General features: G+C 39.9%; 1 protein-coding gene across 13 annotated transcripts in view; it reads left to right on the top strand.

The window, feature by feature from the left end:
• ncam1b (neural cell adhesion molecule 1b) overlaps window positions 1–19,176 on the top strand; it is a 66,990-nt gene that overhangs the window by 12,921 nt on the left and 34,893 nt on the right. For all 13 annotated transcript variants that reach the window (XM_019266349.2, XM_027280454.1, XM_019266353.2 and 10 more), the window contains exons 2-4: window positions 15,721–15,795; window positions 16,381–16,590; window positions 17,899–18,042. In XM_019266349.2, the coding sequence (XP_019121894.1) occupies window positions 15,721–15,795; window positions 16,381–16,590; window positions 17,899–18,042 (429 nt within the window). The remainder of the gene's footprint in view (window positions 1–15,720; window positions 15,796–16,380; window positions 16,591–17,898; window positions 18,043–19,176) is intronic.

The following is a 19,176-nucleotide window of genomic DNA, read 5'->3' as shown; positions in this document are numbered from 1 at the left end:
CGTGTGGAAGACGGTTGTCTTTGTTGTTGTTTTAGTGTGTGTGCATGTTACTGTGTGTTCCAACGTGTCACCGGTCATGGCTGATGAAGATGGACGAAGATTCCTGTCACCATTCAATTGACTGGTGCATCTCTATTTTTAATATCTCTACTGTATTTAGTCTATGTAATGCACTGTCTACTGTTGTGGTATCCTTGTGCTGCTTTTGGCATCAGCCCTTAGTAAATTTCAGTTTTATACCTTGTGCCCAGATGACACATGCGTATATGAAAACTTCCATTAAACGCAATCCCCCACTGAGTTCATTCCTCCAGTTTAAAAACTTACATTTCTCAGACGTAAGTTAAATCGAGTTTCTCAGATGAATTGAATTTCTGCCTCGTGATAAATTCATTCCAGTAGTGGAGCTCACAGGATTTGTAACATAAATGGATTGCAGCTCAAACGAGCAGTGTATCCTTCATTGGACTGAATTCAAAGAATCTTAAGGCTGGTGACTATGTAGCAATCAGCCGTTATTATTATCTGAAGGTCAAACCAATGAGATCCATCAATAAAATACCTGGAAAAAGCAATAAAGGTAAATATGACCCCTAAATCCATGTATGTCCACTGGTAATGAAATTAGTCCGGGCCACTTAGCTGAAAGCAGCACCTCATATTACATGTATAATGAGCAGCCATAAAATCAGAAAAAGGCATTACCCCACACTAATTCATCACAACCCCGTTTTTAAGTGCTGAGATTAATGGTGATAGTCTTCGCTCTCTGTAGATGTCTCTGGAGATTCTTAACCCTGAGGGATAGAGTAGCCAACTCTCTGGAGGCTAGCTCCATCCCAGTGTCTATTTTTACAGTCCAGCATCTGATTGGCCGGCAAGGTGTGTGTATGTGTGGAAGCTCATGTTGTGTCATAAGGTGCCTCTGTGCCATCTGTCGCCCTCAGTGGAGCCGTTGCGATGACAGACCACGCCTAGTCAGTCTGTCTCAAAGAATGCAAAACACAACCTTGGGCTTTCCTTGCTCTTTTGTACTGACGGCTTCATCAAGAAGATGACGGGAGAATACAGGATCCAGCTTCCCAATTAACGCTTTGGATCAAACCCGAAACAAAGCCTGCTTCTTGTGTATAACAGTCTGCTTTATTTCTGTTGTTCTTTCAAGCAGATAACTACATTTGTGATCGAGTGCACTGGATTTCGATGTTGCATATATCTCAAGCGTGCATTGGATTTGTAGAGAAAGCAACACCTGATACCGAACATGTAAACATGAACAGATTTCCATAGCAGGTGTAGTAACAGGTTGTTTATGAGTCATTGCTTGTCTCATCAGAGCATGAATTTGTCTCACCAAAAGTGCTAAATGATCGAATCACGACATTTAGCTGACTAAAAGATGACACAAAACGGCATACTTCTTCAGGATGACTGGCTGAAAATGCCATTCTGAATAAACTTTTTCCTCCTCAGGCTGCACATACAGTATATGGGATGTTTTAAACTCGTAAGCAACCCTCCGTCTCCTTTTGGTTCTGTGGATTCTCTCTCCACAAACCAAAAACTGGAAACTCTGACTGTCTGCTAGAACATTAGGAAACCTGCACCTGTCCAAGCCCATGTTGTGAAAGGCTTCGTACTTGCTACTGCATTGCCACTTCGGATTGGGGGGGAAAATTTCAGCCACAGCTGTAACACTGTTCACTCTTTAAAAGCATCTGATACTTGTCAGATAAGTGTCAGCCTGAATAGCGCAACTTTCTTATTGATGTGCTCCACAGAGGCCACAACTGAGCCAGCAGAACTTTGTCTAAAAAAGCTTGACTAATGTTACCCATTCTCCTCTAGCCTGTCAGAAGCATCTCCAATTAGTCAACAACAAGTGGAAAAAATGTGGAAGAGCAGAGTGCTGTTGCTTAAGAATGCAAATGACCTGCTGTTATGGCTTAGCACAATTAGATGTGGCATGGATTAATGAGGGACATCAGGGATGGCCTTGAGTAACAGCAACATGCTTCCGGAGTACCAAACACGCCCTTGTGGGGTGAGTTAGAGAAGCATTTCTGACGTTCTTCTTTGAAAGTTTTTAAATTGAGATGAGTGTTTAAAGCATGACCCTGAGCATAAGTATGCCACTGGAGTGATCCATTTAGAATAGAAATACAACTTTGAATCAACAATTTAGGATCACAAAGCTTATTTCAGTCAACCACACACACTCTACTTGACTTTTCTTTATGTGAATGTGTCAAGTGCTTCTGCCTCACATTAAACTGTGTGGAGTCTTCATGTTCTTTCTGTCTGTGAATGGATTTTCACCTTGGTGCTCTCATTTCCAACCCTAAAGACATTCACATTATTGCACATTATAGGCCTATTGGATTAGTAAATGACATTATTAGGATGCTCCTGCTGTTGGCCCTCATGAAGAAGCTGTAGCTGGTCCCCAGGCGCGGCATCGTGGCTACCCCACATTCATAAATAGTTAGAAGGGAACAGATTTATGCATTGGGACTTATAAAGTATAACTAATTTTAAACAGGATAAGAATGAGCTTCTTAGTGAAGCACAGATGACTCTTGTGTTGCCATCAAAGGGTTTTATTTTCCAGCAGGGAGATGCACTGCACATGCACATCTGCAAAGATGAATTGAACTGAAGGCATGTGATGATGGCAGTTATTCTGGTTAGTTAGAAATGAATATAAATTCTCTCTCTGGCAGAAACGCTGCACATTCCTCAGTCTGTGAGGTCAAATTAGCGGGTTAGTTCTTGAAAGAAGCTGCCCACTCGTAGACCATTAACACTGAGTTATTATTTTGGTGTTTTTGAAATTACAATCGATTTAACGTAGAGTCAATACACACTTAGGGCGGTTGTGCGTATAACCGATTAAGTTTAAGTTCAGCATCTGCAAAACAATAAAACGTTTATTAAATAAATATATAATTGTGTCACAACGTCTTTTACTGCCTCCGAGCTGTGACACTGATGTGCTCGTTTTCTGCTTCATGTTCTGTGTTAAGTCAGGAACATTTCAGTAAAGAGATGAGCAGACAGAGGCTCTGATTTCAAACTCAATTCTACAATAGATCTTTTAGTTGTACTTGCTGTTTGCAGTCAAATGGGATATAACAGTTTAACAATTTCTTGTAGAGCCAGAAGCGTTGGAAGCTTGATGCACAGCCACTGTTTTTGCTCTGATTTTCATTGGCTTACGTTTCGAGAGAGTGTACAGTGGTCAGCAGGGACATAATCCCGTGGACAGGAAAAGACCAGCTGAGGCATCATCATCTTGGACACTGTGGTGGGTGACCCTTGTTTATTTACTGGCAAAGACGAATTTTACTGGCATTTGGGACTTGGCAGGTGTTCATTTCAGACTGTGTTAGTACGGGAGGCAGGACATACGTATGTGATTGACTGCTGGTGGACGATGTCCAAATGCTCAGCTGCAGCCAACTGCTTCCATGCCAGCGAGCGAAAAGGGAAAGAGATGGCCGTGGCGAACATTGTTCAACACTCCTCCTGTCATAGGATAGCTTTGTGCTTCTAGTGACCGGTTTCCCTACCTGCTGCAAACGTGTCTGCACAATTATTTTTGTCTGCTCTGTAACCTTGGCGGAGACATGCTCATGCCAGTTTTTATTTTCATTAGCGCATTAATCCAATTACTGTGTGGTCTGCCCTAATCTCTAATGGGTCTGCATCGTCTTCCTGCATTCATAGACGACTCCAGAAGTGGCTGCACACACTGTGTCATCCTACACAACATAATGAGTACTCAAGTGCTGCTCTGCCTCTCCGCCCTGCCCCTGGCTCTGTCTGGCTGTATCTGAAATGGTGCATTCCCTCTTATTGATCCTCTTCCTGGTGGAGTCACAGGCAGGCTTATCCGGCTCGTCCCAGCTTGTCTGCCTTCTGAATGGACACACAGAGAGAGCTGTGTGCATGTGCCAGGCTTCGGGGTTCTGTGTAGTCTCAGGCAGCTTGTGGCTGAGTGGTCATTGTGGCTCCCTCCCCTCTTGCTCTCCTGCCCTCCCAGTCCCCCTTTTTGCCTCTTTTGACGTTACAGTAATTATTAGAGATGCATGACATCCTGCGCAGCCTTAGCGTGTTACAGTATATCCCACAGACTCATAATAGCTTTCTTACTTTGTAGCATGTAGGCAGTTGCTCTGTGGGCTTTTCCATAGGAGTGTGTCGTGACTAGCACTAACAGGGAAGCCACTGGAGAACCACTGTTATGATTAATCTGGAAGAAAGAGTGTTGTTTTGCAACAGTCTGTGGTGATTCATTGTGTTCGCAGTGATGTTACTGTTTCAGTCATTGTTCGTGCCACACAGACTCCCTTGTATGTAGTATCTACATAGGATTCGAGCCGAAACTGAAAAATCCTTGCACAGTTCCCAGAATCCAGCCTCCAAGAGTCTTTCCATTTCACTGATTATGCATCATGTCTATGTCTTTTTTAGACATGGTGACAGACGGCGTTCTCTCTCAGTCGTTGCACAGGTTGTACAGCTCTACTGGAGCCCTGAGCTGGATCAAAATCAAACTGGGATTTTTTGGCATAATCATTATTTCACAGCATCCTATATCTGTTGTCGTCACCTACAAAACATGTTTATCCTGAATTGTGTTGCTTTGGGCTTGTGCTTACGGAATTGTGAGAATAATTTAATAAGTGACTATTAATCTCTTTCTTGTAATTTTTTCCAGAAGGTTTCTCTTCCCTATACTTGAACTGTCCCTGCCAGCACAATAGCTGCATTTACAGCCTCCTAAATACTGACTCATTACAGGAGGACACAGCATGGCATGATGGACCACAGGCGCTCACCCTCCCCTCCTCCCTCGGCTTTTGTTGTGTGGTGCACAGCTGAGGCAGATGCTGAGGGGCACTCACACTAAATTGCCTGAATGAGGGTGAATTCGGTTGGCCACTGAAGTGGAGTGCACCGTAGCTCATTGAGTCACAGATTATCTTCAGCACACAGAGGAAGAGGAATGTAGCCCTGAGAGGCATATAGCCCTTAGGGAGTGTTTACCTTAACTCATATTTTCTTCAGTTTCAATCCTGAAGTTACTTAAAAGATGTTATGTTCCCCACAGCAGTATTTTCCATATCGAATGTATTCAGGAGATGCAACCAAATGGGCAAGGCGCAAAATTGCTTGTTTTTTTTTTGTGTGTTCATAACTTTTTTTTCTTTTCAATCCGTGGAAATGCAGTTGTGAGTGCCAAGTCTGGGAGAATGGTGCATTCATGTTTAACTGCATACACTGGGATATATCTTCCCTAATCTGAGTTTAGCTTGTGAATACAATGTTGTTTTGCAACAGGCTTAACTGCTGCATACTGAACAGACCACCGATAAATTCTGAGGATGTAGAGAATCAGCATCGATTTAACAGAAAAAGTAGTCACCATCTATTTTAATCTTAATTTCTTATGCATAAATGTGAGAAAATTGTGTTTTCAGTCCTTTTTAAATATGAAGATTTCCCTCTTTTTTCATCATGTTAAACTGAATATCTTTAGGTTTTGGACTGACAAAACCAAACATTTGAAGGTCCAGTGTGTAACATTTAGGGACCTCTATTTACAGAATATGAAATATAGTGGAATATAATATTCATAGCTACATTTCCGTTATTGTATAAACACCTGATATTAAAAGTCATTGTGTTTTCATTACCTCAGAATGAGCTTTTTATATCTACAGACACAGCAGGTCCTCTTCCACACATGTTTGTTTGTTTCTACAGTAATGCAGAACAGAAAACAAAACACTAAATTGGGCTTTTCTTTGTGTTTTTTACACATTTCGTGGCCATCAAAGATTCTCCTTCATGAAGAAAGGAGAGGGTGAGACGATTGCAATCAGCAACTACAGCGCTAGATGCCACTAATTCCTAGATACTGATCTTTTAAAGACATTGCCTTCGACTTAAAGTCCATGTAAAGTGAGAATAAATGCGTTCTGAGATAAGTTTACGAAATTAGGTGTCCAAATCGGATAAAAATTAGCAGTATTCTCAGCTTCGGGACTGTGGGGGCGTGTCAGCTGAATGCGCTGAAGCCACGCCCACTCGTGGGAGCAGAAAATGACATGACTAACTTTGAAACACGCTGAGTGAGATGAATTAATCTCTATCTCTCTGCTGGGAGTGCAGGGGTTTACTCAGGGTGGCCTCAACGGGTCATCGAGCCACCCTTTAAGGACCGCCCACAAAATCCTGGACTGAAAACTGTTTTAACCTCTAACTCCACATTTCTGTGATTCAAAGTGTTTTCATATGTTTTCAGCAACTGTTTTCCAACATATTATATACACAGACTTTACAGAACATCCCAACAAATTTCTGCAATTTTATAGACTAAATGATGTGCAGATATTCTTAGACAATATTAATGAATTTAAAAAGCACACTGAAATGGCACGCGTCTAAGTTTAAATGTCAAGTTTTGTAAAGGCTAATTCAGATTAACGGACATTTTTTCCAGTTGACCTCTTAATGTTGCAGACATCAGTGTGAAGAAGGTCACGGATTCAGAAAATAGCAAAAATGTGGAGGATATGTTTTAATGTTGTTATGCCCCAGTCTAGGGGTGCCTAGAGCATAACTCGAAAGCCACAAGTTTTATAGAAAAGAAAATTTAAACTCAGGGATCAAACAACTTTAACTAAGGTATCCACTTCAGGGTGGACCCAAGGCCAAAACAACTCTCTCTGGAAAATAAATCACTAACCTCAGAAAACAAATGACAATGGACTTACCTCCTTAACTAACGAAACAGGAGAAACTCAAAATGGCAGTCCACCCCTACTTTCCAAACAAAAACTTCTAATCTAGCACAAAGGACTCCACAAAAGGGAGGAGGATGAGGAAGTGCTGGTTGTCCACCTGACGGCCGACATCTTGGCTCCTTATGTATCAGGTGGTTCGCAGCTGCAGCCAATCACAGGCTAGGGCCTGGAATCACTCCACCAATCATCTCCCGGGGGTGACACATCCCTATTTACATATGAAATTGACAAACAAACACACAGCAGACTACAAAAAATATGACCACAGTCATAACAATGTAAAACCAAAATGTTCTGGGTTTAAATATAGTTAGATATTTTAATGCTGCACTACATGGTGGGCCTAAAACTATCCTTTTTGGCTCATGACAAAATGATAAAAGTGACATGGCATAAAATATGACATGTTTTATGGTACTTCAATATCACAGCCGAACACCTTTTCAAACGGCCACTTTTCAGCCACAGATAAGAGTCTGAATCATCTCGACTGTGGCAGCTCAGCTTCTGCTGCCTCGGCCTCTTATTCTAATGTGAGCTGCCCTATTATGTAACACATGAATATGACCATTACGTCAGTATTTCAAGTGATATTTTACGCCCTCGTTTTTTTAACACGTAACATTCCACTGCCACCAAACAAATCCTGTTATCTGCTGACTGTGATGGCAGAATATGTTAATTTTCAAATATAACGAATCATTTATAATGTATAAGAAGGATTTAAGTACACATGAATCAAATTGTAAGACTCTTTAAGTACCGTAGATGCTATGGAAAGACGATTTGCGATTAAGAGTTAGGCTTTACAAGGGTTAAGTGGACCGAAACAGACTGAAATAGATATAGACCTAGGCAGTTTTCTCTGTACTAGTGGTTCCTCTTGGGTTGGCACATTACTATTTCTTTTAAAACCTAATGCACAGAGATTTACTGCAAGCTTCCGGCCATCTGCCGTCTTATCATGTTTGAAAAAGCAATACACAAATAAAATGCCCCAAGTGTTTAAAAGCCTGGCAGATATTGATGCCTCAGCTTGGGGCTGTAATAAGGGAAGCACCAGCTGAGAGTCCAATGAATTGTTAAAATTTGCTCTTTAGACATATGACGTGCTTTCACTGAACAATACTGCACACATGGCTGTTCATGTATAGCATATATGAACAGTATGTTGATAACCGGTTGCAGACGTTGGAGCATTAATACCACAAATGGCCCAGCCAGTGGAGGCAATCATGGTGATCAGTTGAAGTTGTGCACCGTGTTTTGACAAGCTCTTCAATGTAAACAGTCGCTCCTCTGAGGCTGTACTGCTGCATCCAATCAAACAACCAGAGAGGGAGAGAGAGAGAGGGAGAGAGAGCAGTGATGTCAAAATATGGGGAGAGGGGAGCTGGGAACACGTTTCCATAGCAACTGGTAGAAGTGAGTATAACTGTGGTTGAGAGGCATGAGCAGCAAGCAAATACTCACTTGTTCCTTTAAAAGTAGTGAGTCCTGAATACGACCACCTCGGGTATGCATTGTCCCTTTAAGACTGGGATCTCAGTGCTGTGTTTGTTCTAGATTAAATGCTTCCAGGATCATTTCTACTAATTTGTACAGAAAATGTTTTTTTTACTCTTAATGGAGAATTAAAATCAGTAAAGCTTCTGTGTACCAAAACACCCGAGTTACGTGTCTTTTTCTTTTTATTGTAATTGAATTATTTGTAATAGGCAAAGGTGTAATCTTGTCGCAGTTTTTGGGTTTATACTGATAAATCAACACAATACATCGGTGTAAGTGGGTGAATTGTTCAGCAGTTTTTCTTAACTAGAGCCTGTCGGACAAATAACATTTTGATATATCGTAAGATATTGAGTCAGTCTCTTGCAATATATTATAAACACACTGGCACCATTACTGAGGCAGAGGCATTTCATTCCTGCATATATTTGAAGTCTAAACTGATTTGCTGTTCAGATGCTACCCGCTGAAGGCCATTTGACATTGAAATAGTGGTAAACAGGTTCGTGTTGGAGTGTGTGTATGTGTGTGTTTAAAAGGCTTAGCTTTCATTCATTTTGGCACAAACATTTTCATCTCAGCAGTCTGTAAAAGTATGTAAAGCTGAAAGAGTTTAAAGCAGTAAATAAATCGTGTGGTTATATAGTTCCACTGCGAGTTATATTTTACTGTTCGCTTACACAGATAGGTTTGTGATGTATCACATATTGCAGAAAAACTTGTGTGTTATATACTGCTGGATTACCTTGGGCAAAATATAATTAGGGATTAGTCATTCCCAGCCTTATTTACATGCATACATTGTTAATTTAAAGGACAGCTTGGATTCTTTTGTTTATTTTAGATTGCAGATAGTTAAGCAAAGGTTTCTAGTTGTGACTGTCAATTTGGCAGGCTCAGAGTTTCAGTGTGTGTGTCAGTGTGTGTGTGCGTGTGTGTGTGTGTGTGTGTGTGGGTTATGCTGGCAGAATAGGTAATGAGCATAATCCCGCAAGGCAAGTGAAGCGAGTCATGGCTTGGGTCGAAGCTTACTACAACATCCAATAGCACTGGCAGTAGCCCCGGAGGTGTTGTTTCAAGATAACTACAGAGCCTTAAGGAAAGAGGCCAAGCTCTGCATAAATTCTCTATATGGTGTCCTTGCTCTTCATATCTTATCACTTCCTTCCAACATAACCGTGGCAGAGTCAGTGTTTCCCCAGCGGGAGGGAGTTAAATTTCTGATAGCTAGACAGGATGGGTTTAGACTACATGAGGCTATTTAAGGATCTCAAACTGCAACCACTGATTATTGTGGCCCAACGACATCAGCGTCATTTCCATTCATGAAATAACCCCCTTCACAAGCACGCCCCTACACGTGCATGCACATATGGCATTAAGTAGTACCTCATGGCTGTGCTGAAGGAAGCATGAACATAACCCTTAAATAGAAACGCTAAAGTAGTTTGACCTGGGAATGATGAACTCTTTTCTCTCTCTCACTATTCAGATAAACGCCCCAAAATACTTTCCATTTTGCTGCATCATGCTGTGACCTGCATTAAGAGGCAGCAGAGAAATATACTCTGTAACTGAGAATATGCTACCACGAATAATGTAGTATTTTTACTCCTTGTTCCTATAAATTTAATGAGATTGCCCTAAGACTACCAACATTAATGCTTTGTTGATTACCTACGGAGACATGAATTATTGACACTGCAAGCTGTCTCCTATAGTCATGATCAGCCTGCATCCAAGTATGACATTGCCCTCAGCCTTTGTAAATGTTATATCACAAATGAACTGTCAGAGCCACAGTTCCCGTGTTGAATTCAAATGTTCGCCTTGTGCCTTCCTGTTTTGTTGCTGGAAACATAGACCAACAAGTAGATTCATAGCTGGTGTTTTCTTGGTATTTGTCTCGGTATTGCGGTTGATAATTTAGGGAGACCATGATTCTCTGCTCATATGTCATTTGTCAAATTAAACACATGGTGCGATTGTAAATAAGACTCAAAATTGCTGCTCAGATTTTGGGACAGATCGGCATTTTTTTTATCTTGGTGTTCCAGCCGTATTCTGCTTCCATAAATGGCAATGTCTCGAAGACAGAGGAGAAGAGTTTTTAAAATCTAATTATCTTCCTTGGTTGTTTGTCAGTATATCCTTCTTCAATCTCATCAGTGAAATCATTCATGTGAAATGGGATCCAAAGCTACTCAGAGGTAGAGTCATATCTCTTCTCTAAATGTTTGCGGTCAGTATCCTGACACTAGTTTGTTGATGGAAAAATTGCATTTGGTATTTCGTCCATGTCTCAGAAATTCTCGAAAGAGGCTTTTTGCATTTTAACTTGATGTTCCTGGTTTCATTTATTGTATTACACAACTGGTCGATAGAGGTTGATATTAATGGAGAGGGCATTGAGAAGGCTTTTTTAAAAACATTTCATACAAACAGTTTTGGATGAAAACCCAGGCATTTTAATATAAAATGCCAAGTTTAACTGCGGGGAGATTGCATGTTTACCTAAACTAGGTCAATCTTATCTGCTCGAATTGTTTATTTCTCTGTCGGTCTCTCAACCAGTCTGAAGGCCTTAAAAATAAGAAACTTAGGACAGTTTTGGGTACGCGCTCTTGTTTTGCATGTAAGTTTTATGTGCCCGAGGTTTGGTTTGCCAATTAGTGGTACATAGCACCTTCTGATGCTCTTGGGGCCAGCTTCCTTTCTACTTATTTTTAAGTCTTTGTTCCAGTTTAATGAACACTCATGCTTTGAATCTCTCTTCATGAAATATGAACTTGAGGCGGAAGGTAAGTTTGCAGTAGGTTTGAGAGCTTGTGCTCAATGATTAGTCCACAGAAATAACTGCAGTTTACCAACTGGAAAGAACAAGCATTTATATATACAGCTTTTTATATCAGTAAATGTTGTTTCATGTTGTTCATTGTGTGTGCGATACCCATACTGTTTGCGTGGTGCCGCCTTTTGGGTTTCGCATGGATGTGCGGACACGGGCGGGTCACATAATTTACACTGCAAGTATGAATGGGCCTTAAGAGTCTACAGTCATGCAGCATCATGTATCATGCAGATACATTGTCTGAGAACCACGAATATGAATAGCATTTAAAGTAAAACCCTTCTAATGGCACCAGAGTAGAAGTACAGTAGGATTAATCCTCTGTGGACCATGAACGTCTAAACAAATCTCAATAACTATCGACCCAATAGTTAACATGGTAAGATATTTCAGCCTTGACCAGTGTGGTAAGATGACATTATCTCTAAAAAAAAACATGCTGTTAGTTATTTTATTGGCGACTGAAGTAAATATTACATTTAAAATTTGTGATACAGGCCAAAATCATTTTGCCTTTTGCAGGCACCTAATGAATTAATGATTCTTAATTTAATGTTCTCTCTTATCTGGAGTCCATGCTCCTACTACTCCTGCTACTTCTGTAATATGGAGATCTCCATGCAGTTTGAGCCCTACCTGGGTTTAAAATGGATTTGTCAGTGGGGATTCACATGCAGATTAAATTTCTAGGACACACAGTTGCTTCTTGTATTTTTGCCCCCCTCCTTGTTCTGCCCTTTTAACACGGCTTGAGCTCCAGTTGCTTGTTAGCCTCCTAAATATATGAAAAGTGAGCTGTTGGTCGGAGAGCAATTACCCTGTCTTGCTCATAACTATCTGTGAGCAGAAGCCACGGCTCTGCCTTCGATCTGAGAAAACCAATTAGTGCCTGGACTACAGGATAGTTTATTTTGGAAAATCTCCCAGCCTGTGCAGGTGTGTTGTTGTTTTTTTGTTATTTTCATATTCTGCGGAAGAGGAAATAGGAAGAAAACCACTTAGTGACAGAGGGTGAAGAGGATGGAGGATCATGTGATGGAAATTCCCTGTGGATCTCTCATCCCTCTGAATGTCAGCTTGCTTGGAGGATAGGAGAACGGTTTTGCATTGTTGGTTTTAATATAGGAAAGGCAGTGTTGTGAAGTACACTGACAGGTTTTACGATTTGGCTCGCCGCTTTCTGACTTTGTGACATTAATTCAATGCACACAACTGATCCCGTTAGATGAAAGTTTTTGATCAGTTATGAATTTATAATACCTGTTACTCCCATTATTTAGCCAATATACTGTGGAGTCATTTGCAAGTTAATGAGACAGACCCAGGTAAAACTAATGTAGTCTAATACAGCAACCTTGTGATAAATCATACTTTCATGGAGGATTATAAATGTTCAGTTTTGCTGTAACGCCATGATCGGTTTGAAGGCTGTAGTTCGTGGTTCTTTTGAATTTAAATATGTTATACTGAGAGCTCCCTTTATTTAAAACGGGGTGGCACAGGTGGGATTTATTTCAGCGCTGCTTTATTAGACTGCATTAGTTTTAACAAATATTTACATACGCATAGTGTTATTTTAAAGTCAGAATGCTTTACTTTTACATTTAATTCGCTTCTCAAACACAGTGCCACGGTAAGCATTTAGTATATTTCGGCATGATTCTGCTACCTCCGCACTTTTCAGTCTTGTTAGAGGAGCTACGGTAAATCCTCATCTCGCCAGTCATTTCGACTCCGCTGTCTGTGGATCTTCCCAGCAGAAATGTCAAGGGGAATTAGCTTCAGCTTTTCTTACTCCAAATGCAGAGAACCCAGCTATGCCAGTCAATATGCTTAGCACTACTACTACTACTACTACACACTGACTCATCACCTGCCCCACAGCTCACCTTTCCCACTAATTGCCACTCCACTTACCCGCACCCTTGGAAGTGAAAAGTATGTGGGGCTAACTCGAGTTCTTAAAAATGAGTTTAAACCATAAGCGTTACCATTACTGACTGCTGATTGTTCCCGTTGCATCGTTCAACGAGCCCAGCATGTTTTCGAGGATTTCCTCGCCTGCTTTAGCTGGGTTGGAAACCACTGTTGATGTAACACCGAGCGTGATAATGGGTTTTACAAATAAACTTTGCTTGACTTTACTAATCATCATCATCATCATCACGCCTCCTCTGCAAATGCGTAGCTTGTTTGTTTGACTAAATGATTATTAACCGTACTCTTTTTCTTCCCTCGGCCCAATTAAAATAAAATCCTTATCCATAAAATTTGCATTACATTGTTTCAGTTAGCAGTTCATGTGAAAATGAGTGATGCCTAGTTTTCATGTGCCTTTACTTTGAACATCAAATCCTGCTGACAGAATAAAATAATCATTTGTCTTATTTGAACCTGGACTGTACTGTAAGTTGACTAAAAAAGAAAATAATCTGACAGCTACTATCCACACTGCAGTGATTTTTCATTGCCTACATCCAGTTTGTACTAACACTGCTGTTCAGATGAGATGAAGGATCATACTCTACACGCCTACCCATCACTCTCTGGAGGACAGTATTTGGTGGATTCAAATTCAGGCATACTGAAGATGTTTTTCAGGGTTTGAACTCAGCCACATACTGGATACTTGCCTTAATATGAATATTATCGATATATCTAAAAAAAGAAGGAACCTTTTACACTAACAACAGTAACTGTGGTTTTGATTTCCATAAAACTTTGATGATAGTAGTAGTGACATCTCAAAGATACTGAGTCAAAAACTTTTACTGTCATGTTTGTGTAATAAATAATGCATAAATTGTCAAGAAAATACATATTGTTAGTCCTGTTTTATTATTAAACTGAAAAATACAACCATACACATTGTAAATTCAACATGAGCTTAATTGCCATGTAACACACACACACACGTTATTCCAACATGACATAAACAGAATAAAACTCACCAAACCTTCCTTGGTTAGTCTTCTCACTGCTCCAACAATCACCAGCTCTGGTTTGGTCAATATGGTTTCTCACTTCACAGACTGATGTGAAAATATTCTGGTAAAATTGCTGTTTTTATAAAAGGACCCTGGTGGCTTTGAAAAGAGCATAGATAATGTTCTTATCTGACGACAAAACGATGATTGTATTGTAAATATAGCGTGTACTTAAACTGATATTGATTCTTTAAGGTGGCTAAAATAGTTTTGCGGCTCCCCGTCCACAGCAGCACATATCCCTGCTTCCGTGCCAGTGCTCATGAGGGAGCTGTCAATCAAAACATGCCTCCACAGTCTGGTGAAATGGACTGAACATTAAAATGAGCTGCTTTTTAAACTAGGTCTTCTGAACGTTTAGCTTCACTCAGGTTTCTGTGGATGCTTAATGAGACGCTCCGCTTTGATATCACGTGTGAATTTTTACCATTTCGAGCCACATTTCCAGAGGTTTTTAAACTAATGTGAAAGGAACAGAATATTAATTTGCTAAATTATCTTTACGTTTTCACATTCGAAGGGAAAGCTTTTGTTGAAACAGACGTGACCAAAATTAATTCATCATTATCATCTCTTTGCTCCATGTGTTGGCATTACAGATATCATTCAGCCTACTCCACACCCTCATAACACATCATTGTCTCATATTCCTTGACAAACACAGTGTTCACACTCTTGCCCTGGCCTCCAGTCTGTTTGTGTGTGTGTGCTCACACTGATGATGCTACATACACATTAACACAGACTTGGTCATGCATAATATAGAGCTGAATTTTTTTTGGGCCCATTTAGTCACACTTCTTAGTCAACCACAGGAACCCTTGACTGCCCCCTTGGGTGATTCTGTGGGAAACAAGTGAAGCTTTGTTCTAATTAAGCACAGAAGTGTCTGAGGCCATACTTCTGTCTGTCAAACAACACAAATCTGTCTTTTCCATCCGGTCTTTGATTAAGTACAGTGTGCGACTCACTGCTTTTATCTTGCTAGACAGACAGCGTGATTTCTAAAAAGTTTTTTTAAAGCATCTCAAATATAATTTCTCTCTCGAGGTACACTGGCAGCACAGCGTTGGTTCTTACTAACTGCTGAATGTTAACTGAATAATTGCAGCGTTGGCTGGATGCTATATCTCTTGTAAAGGACAGGAAGACTTGCAGGCAAGAGAGGAACAGGAAATCTCCCGTTGTTGGCAATCGGACTGCTAGAGCCAAAACTGGCACAGTGTATTTCTTGTTGATGATGTGCATGTGTAAGATTTTCCACAGATTTCCCGTAGCTACTGCTGCTCAGACACAGTAACACCATTGATGTATGTGCAGATATGTGATGACGCCACCTACAGGGATGGAAAATAGTGGCTGCAGTAATTTGAGCCACCTGCAGCGTTTTTTAAATGTTTTTGTATTTAATTGTGCCTAAATGGTAATGAGAGGTTGTTTTTTTTGTTTGTTTGTTTCAGTACTTGTATCTCCTGAAGCATTCCTCCTTTCTACAACAGTGCTTAATGCTTTATATTACCAAGTTTTCTGATTATGTATTCTGTGCTTTTTTTCCCAGTTTCTCTGGAAGTGCTGATCACACCAAGTCAGGGTGAGATTAGTCTTGGAGAGTCCAAATTCTTCATGTGTGAAGGTAAGTTCACCAAACTGTCTCGACTGTGGGTTTTTTTTAATCTGTCAAACCTGCAAATTTCAGCTTTTACCTCTAGTCGGAGAAGAGTCTAGAGAGACAGACTATATAAGAAAATTGTCACTTTTCTGCTGATATTAAAATACAAATAATAAAAATACTACTCCACATTATCAACAATGCAGCCCTGCTTAGCAAGATTAAATTGTAAAGCCAGATTGCTTTCCCAGCAGTCTTCTAAAACATTAATTGACACTCTTGTGATTTAGAGGTCTAGGATGCATGCATGCATGGCCATATGGCTAAAATGTCCCGGTCATCAATCCAATCAATGACTGACCTTTGTTGCATGACACCTCCTTTAATGTGCTGTGTTTCCCGTTGCCCTCCTCATCTGTCCAAAGCAAAACGTGATATAAAATCTTTAAAACAACCTGATATTTTATAGCGTTGTTGTTTCAACAATGCTGTATTGTCTTGTTGTATTACCAACCTATAATATTCAGTCTGTGGACAATGGTGAGCTTTATCGATGTTGAATGAATGTGTACATTTTAGATAACATACTGCTCTTTACTGTGCTCTCAGTTGTAGGTGGTGCCAAGCATATAGACTGGTTTGGACCACGCGGGGACAGGATAGAACCGAACAGACCAGACATAACGGTGACACGTAACGATGAGTCATCTTCCACCCTGACGCTGTATAAAGCCGGGACTGAAAATGCAGGGACGTACAAGTGTGTAGCTTCCAGCGGAGACGAGCAAGCGGAGTCAACCGTCAAAGTGAAAATCTTTCGTAAGTTTTTTTTTTTCTTCTCGTTATCCAAATTTTTGAGTGGTATGAACACAGAAAGGAAAAAAAAAATCCCGTTTATTGAACTCCGTATTTTATTGACTGCTCAAGGGCAACACATTACTCTTTTTCTTTTCAAGTGAGGATGGATTTTTCATCAGTTCAATAAACGGTCGGAAGACCATTAGAGGGCTGCTTAATGATCCTGTCTGTTGTGCAGTTCTTCTGAGTAATGGCTTTTATTTTCCATGAATGCCAAGCATCAGCAAATGTCCATCAGTGATGAAATCCTTTTTCCAAACACAACTTTTCCTTTTATTTCATTTCCTGTTTTAGGTCATTCTTACAAGTCTTCACATAGACATGGCATATTAAAATCAACATACGGCGTCAGTAACAAAATAAAAGTATTTATTTTTTTAATTTGTTAGTTTAGATGAACATTCCTCCTGACTGAATGTTAAGAACATTGACAAGTTTAAGACGTGAAGCACCTCATCGAAGTTGTTTGTTGACAGCTCACATTCACGTTAAGTAAGCTTCTGCCATTGTTGTACAGCTCACCCTCTGCCGTCTATAGGAAAGAAAAGTATAACAGCAGCAGCTGTTTGAAGATTTAATGTCAAAGAAAATAACAGCTGCTGTGATTTTATCACTCGTGCCCTCTGCAGTCAATGTGTTTTACAGCCGTATGTGTGTTTCAGTGTTTTACTTTCAAACTTTTTGAGCTGGATGTTACTGTCATGGTTGCCCTGAGTTGACACTGTAAGTGCTTCAGTCCATGCCCTGTGTACCTCTCAGCAAATTCAGTTAAAGGACCGGTGAATTGAGCCCCCTAAATCTTACACACCAATCTGTTTGTTTAAGAAATGCTTTGGTTCTGTAACTTAAAACAAAACGATGATTCCAGTCTTAATAAGAAATAACAAGCTTGAAGTAACACAATGCCCGATGAAGCAGGTTTGAAGGAAAGAGGGTCCTCTTCATCGTAGTTTCAAAGAAGATGGTGGTGTTGAGGAGAATTGGGTTTTTTCGGGTGTATAAAAGTGTGGTGATTGGTAAAATTGCCAGGCACTCTTCCAGTTCTACCGTCATTCTACAGGAAAATTGTAGGGCGATTGAGAGGAAATTGCTAGTGTGATTCTCAAAGTAGTCCTGTTGGGAGTGTGAAAACTTTCTTTTATTTTTAAGAAACACTTAACAAATGTTTGTACCCGTGAATAAAAAACCAAGTGAAGACGATTTTTGACTCCTGCTGAGATTCAATCTTTAACACAGAGTAAAAAAATGTTTTGCATGTTTATATTCCAGAAAAAATCACCTTCACGAATGCACCCTCACCCCAAGAGTTTACCGAGGGAGACAACGCAAACATCATCTGTGACGTCATCAGTTCACCTCCGCCCACCGTCTTCTGGAAATATAAAGGAGCAAAAATCCAGCTGGAAAAAGATGGTAAGAGTTCTCTGAGCAGCACCGATCATATTTCTATTTCACCTATCATTTGTTTTCATTCGGCACATTCTTAATATTCCTGAGCTGTTAATGTTTTGTTCAACTGCAACTCTTTGACATTAACTAATGAATATGAATAGTAATATTAAATATTGTTTTATTTTCCATTTGCATGGTCTAGTTTGCACAGTTATTTGCATAATGTCTCTTTCTTGTTTTAAAGAAAACCTTGTGGTGCTTCATTGCTTTCAGAAAATGAAAAGTGCTATCTTTTGTCTAACTACCCATTTTATTGTGATGATTTATGATTTGTGTATAAACTCTTATGGCAACCAACGTGAAACATTTTAAAACAAATTAAACTAAAACTGAAATGTGACTGACTGATTGTAAATGAAACAGACATAAGCTACCACAGGCACAGTGGATTACCAGACACATGAAATCATTGAGGCTTCTGCTGCCGCTCCTCTCCTGGGTTTATCCTGTGCTTTGAAAGGAAAAAATAATTTGGTTTTTGAATTTGACAATACAGTTCATCCTCTGTTACTCACACTGAGCAGTGTCATAATGTGTATGGCATTGTTGATACTGCGCCGTGGAAAAATAATAACACAAGCTCGTGTGTGGGTTGTAATCGTATTTTGAATTACTACATGATTAAATTTTATTCGGTTTCACATCTCATCTAAAAAACTGAAGGGGGTTCGTGTGGGCTTTGGCCACATTTCTGTTTTTCTGGAGCTTGTGGAAAGAGTGAAGGGCGTGCTCCCTGATGTGAAGATGACAAAGTGGAAATTACATATAATATGTGTCCAAAACAAAGTTGTATTTTTATGAAACAGTATACCCCAGATAAAATATAAAAGAGAAATATTATGTATTCCTTGGACTAATGGAGCTTGAAGGAAATGCATAAATGCAACATTATGTTTGTAATACTAATAATGCAGAGATATTTGTGACTAAAGAAGACATGAGTGTTAAAGTGATAAGTTGTCAGCCAGATATATCAGACTGAATATTCACACAGTTTTCTTTATGTATGGTATGTAACCCCTTTGGTAGCACAATAGCAGCTGCTTCTCATAAAAAAACTTGTGCCTAATTTAAACTTGTCAAACATCTAACACA

This window comes from Larimichthys crocea, chromosome VII (genome assembly GCF_000972845.2).
Source record: "Larimichthys crocea isolate SSNF chromosome VII, L_crocea_2.0, whole genome shotgun sequence".
Classification (NCBI taxonomy): domain Eukaryota; kingdom Metazoa; phylum Chordata; class Actinopteri; family Sciaenidae; genus Larimichthys; species Larimichthys crocea.
The sequence above is the reverse complement of the archived record's forward strand: the minus strand, read 5'-3'. Positions and strand labels throughout refer to the sequence as shown.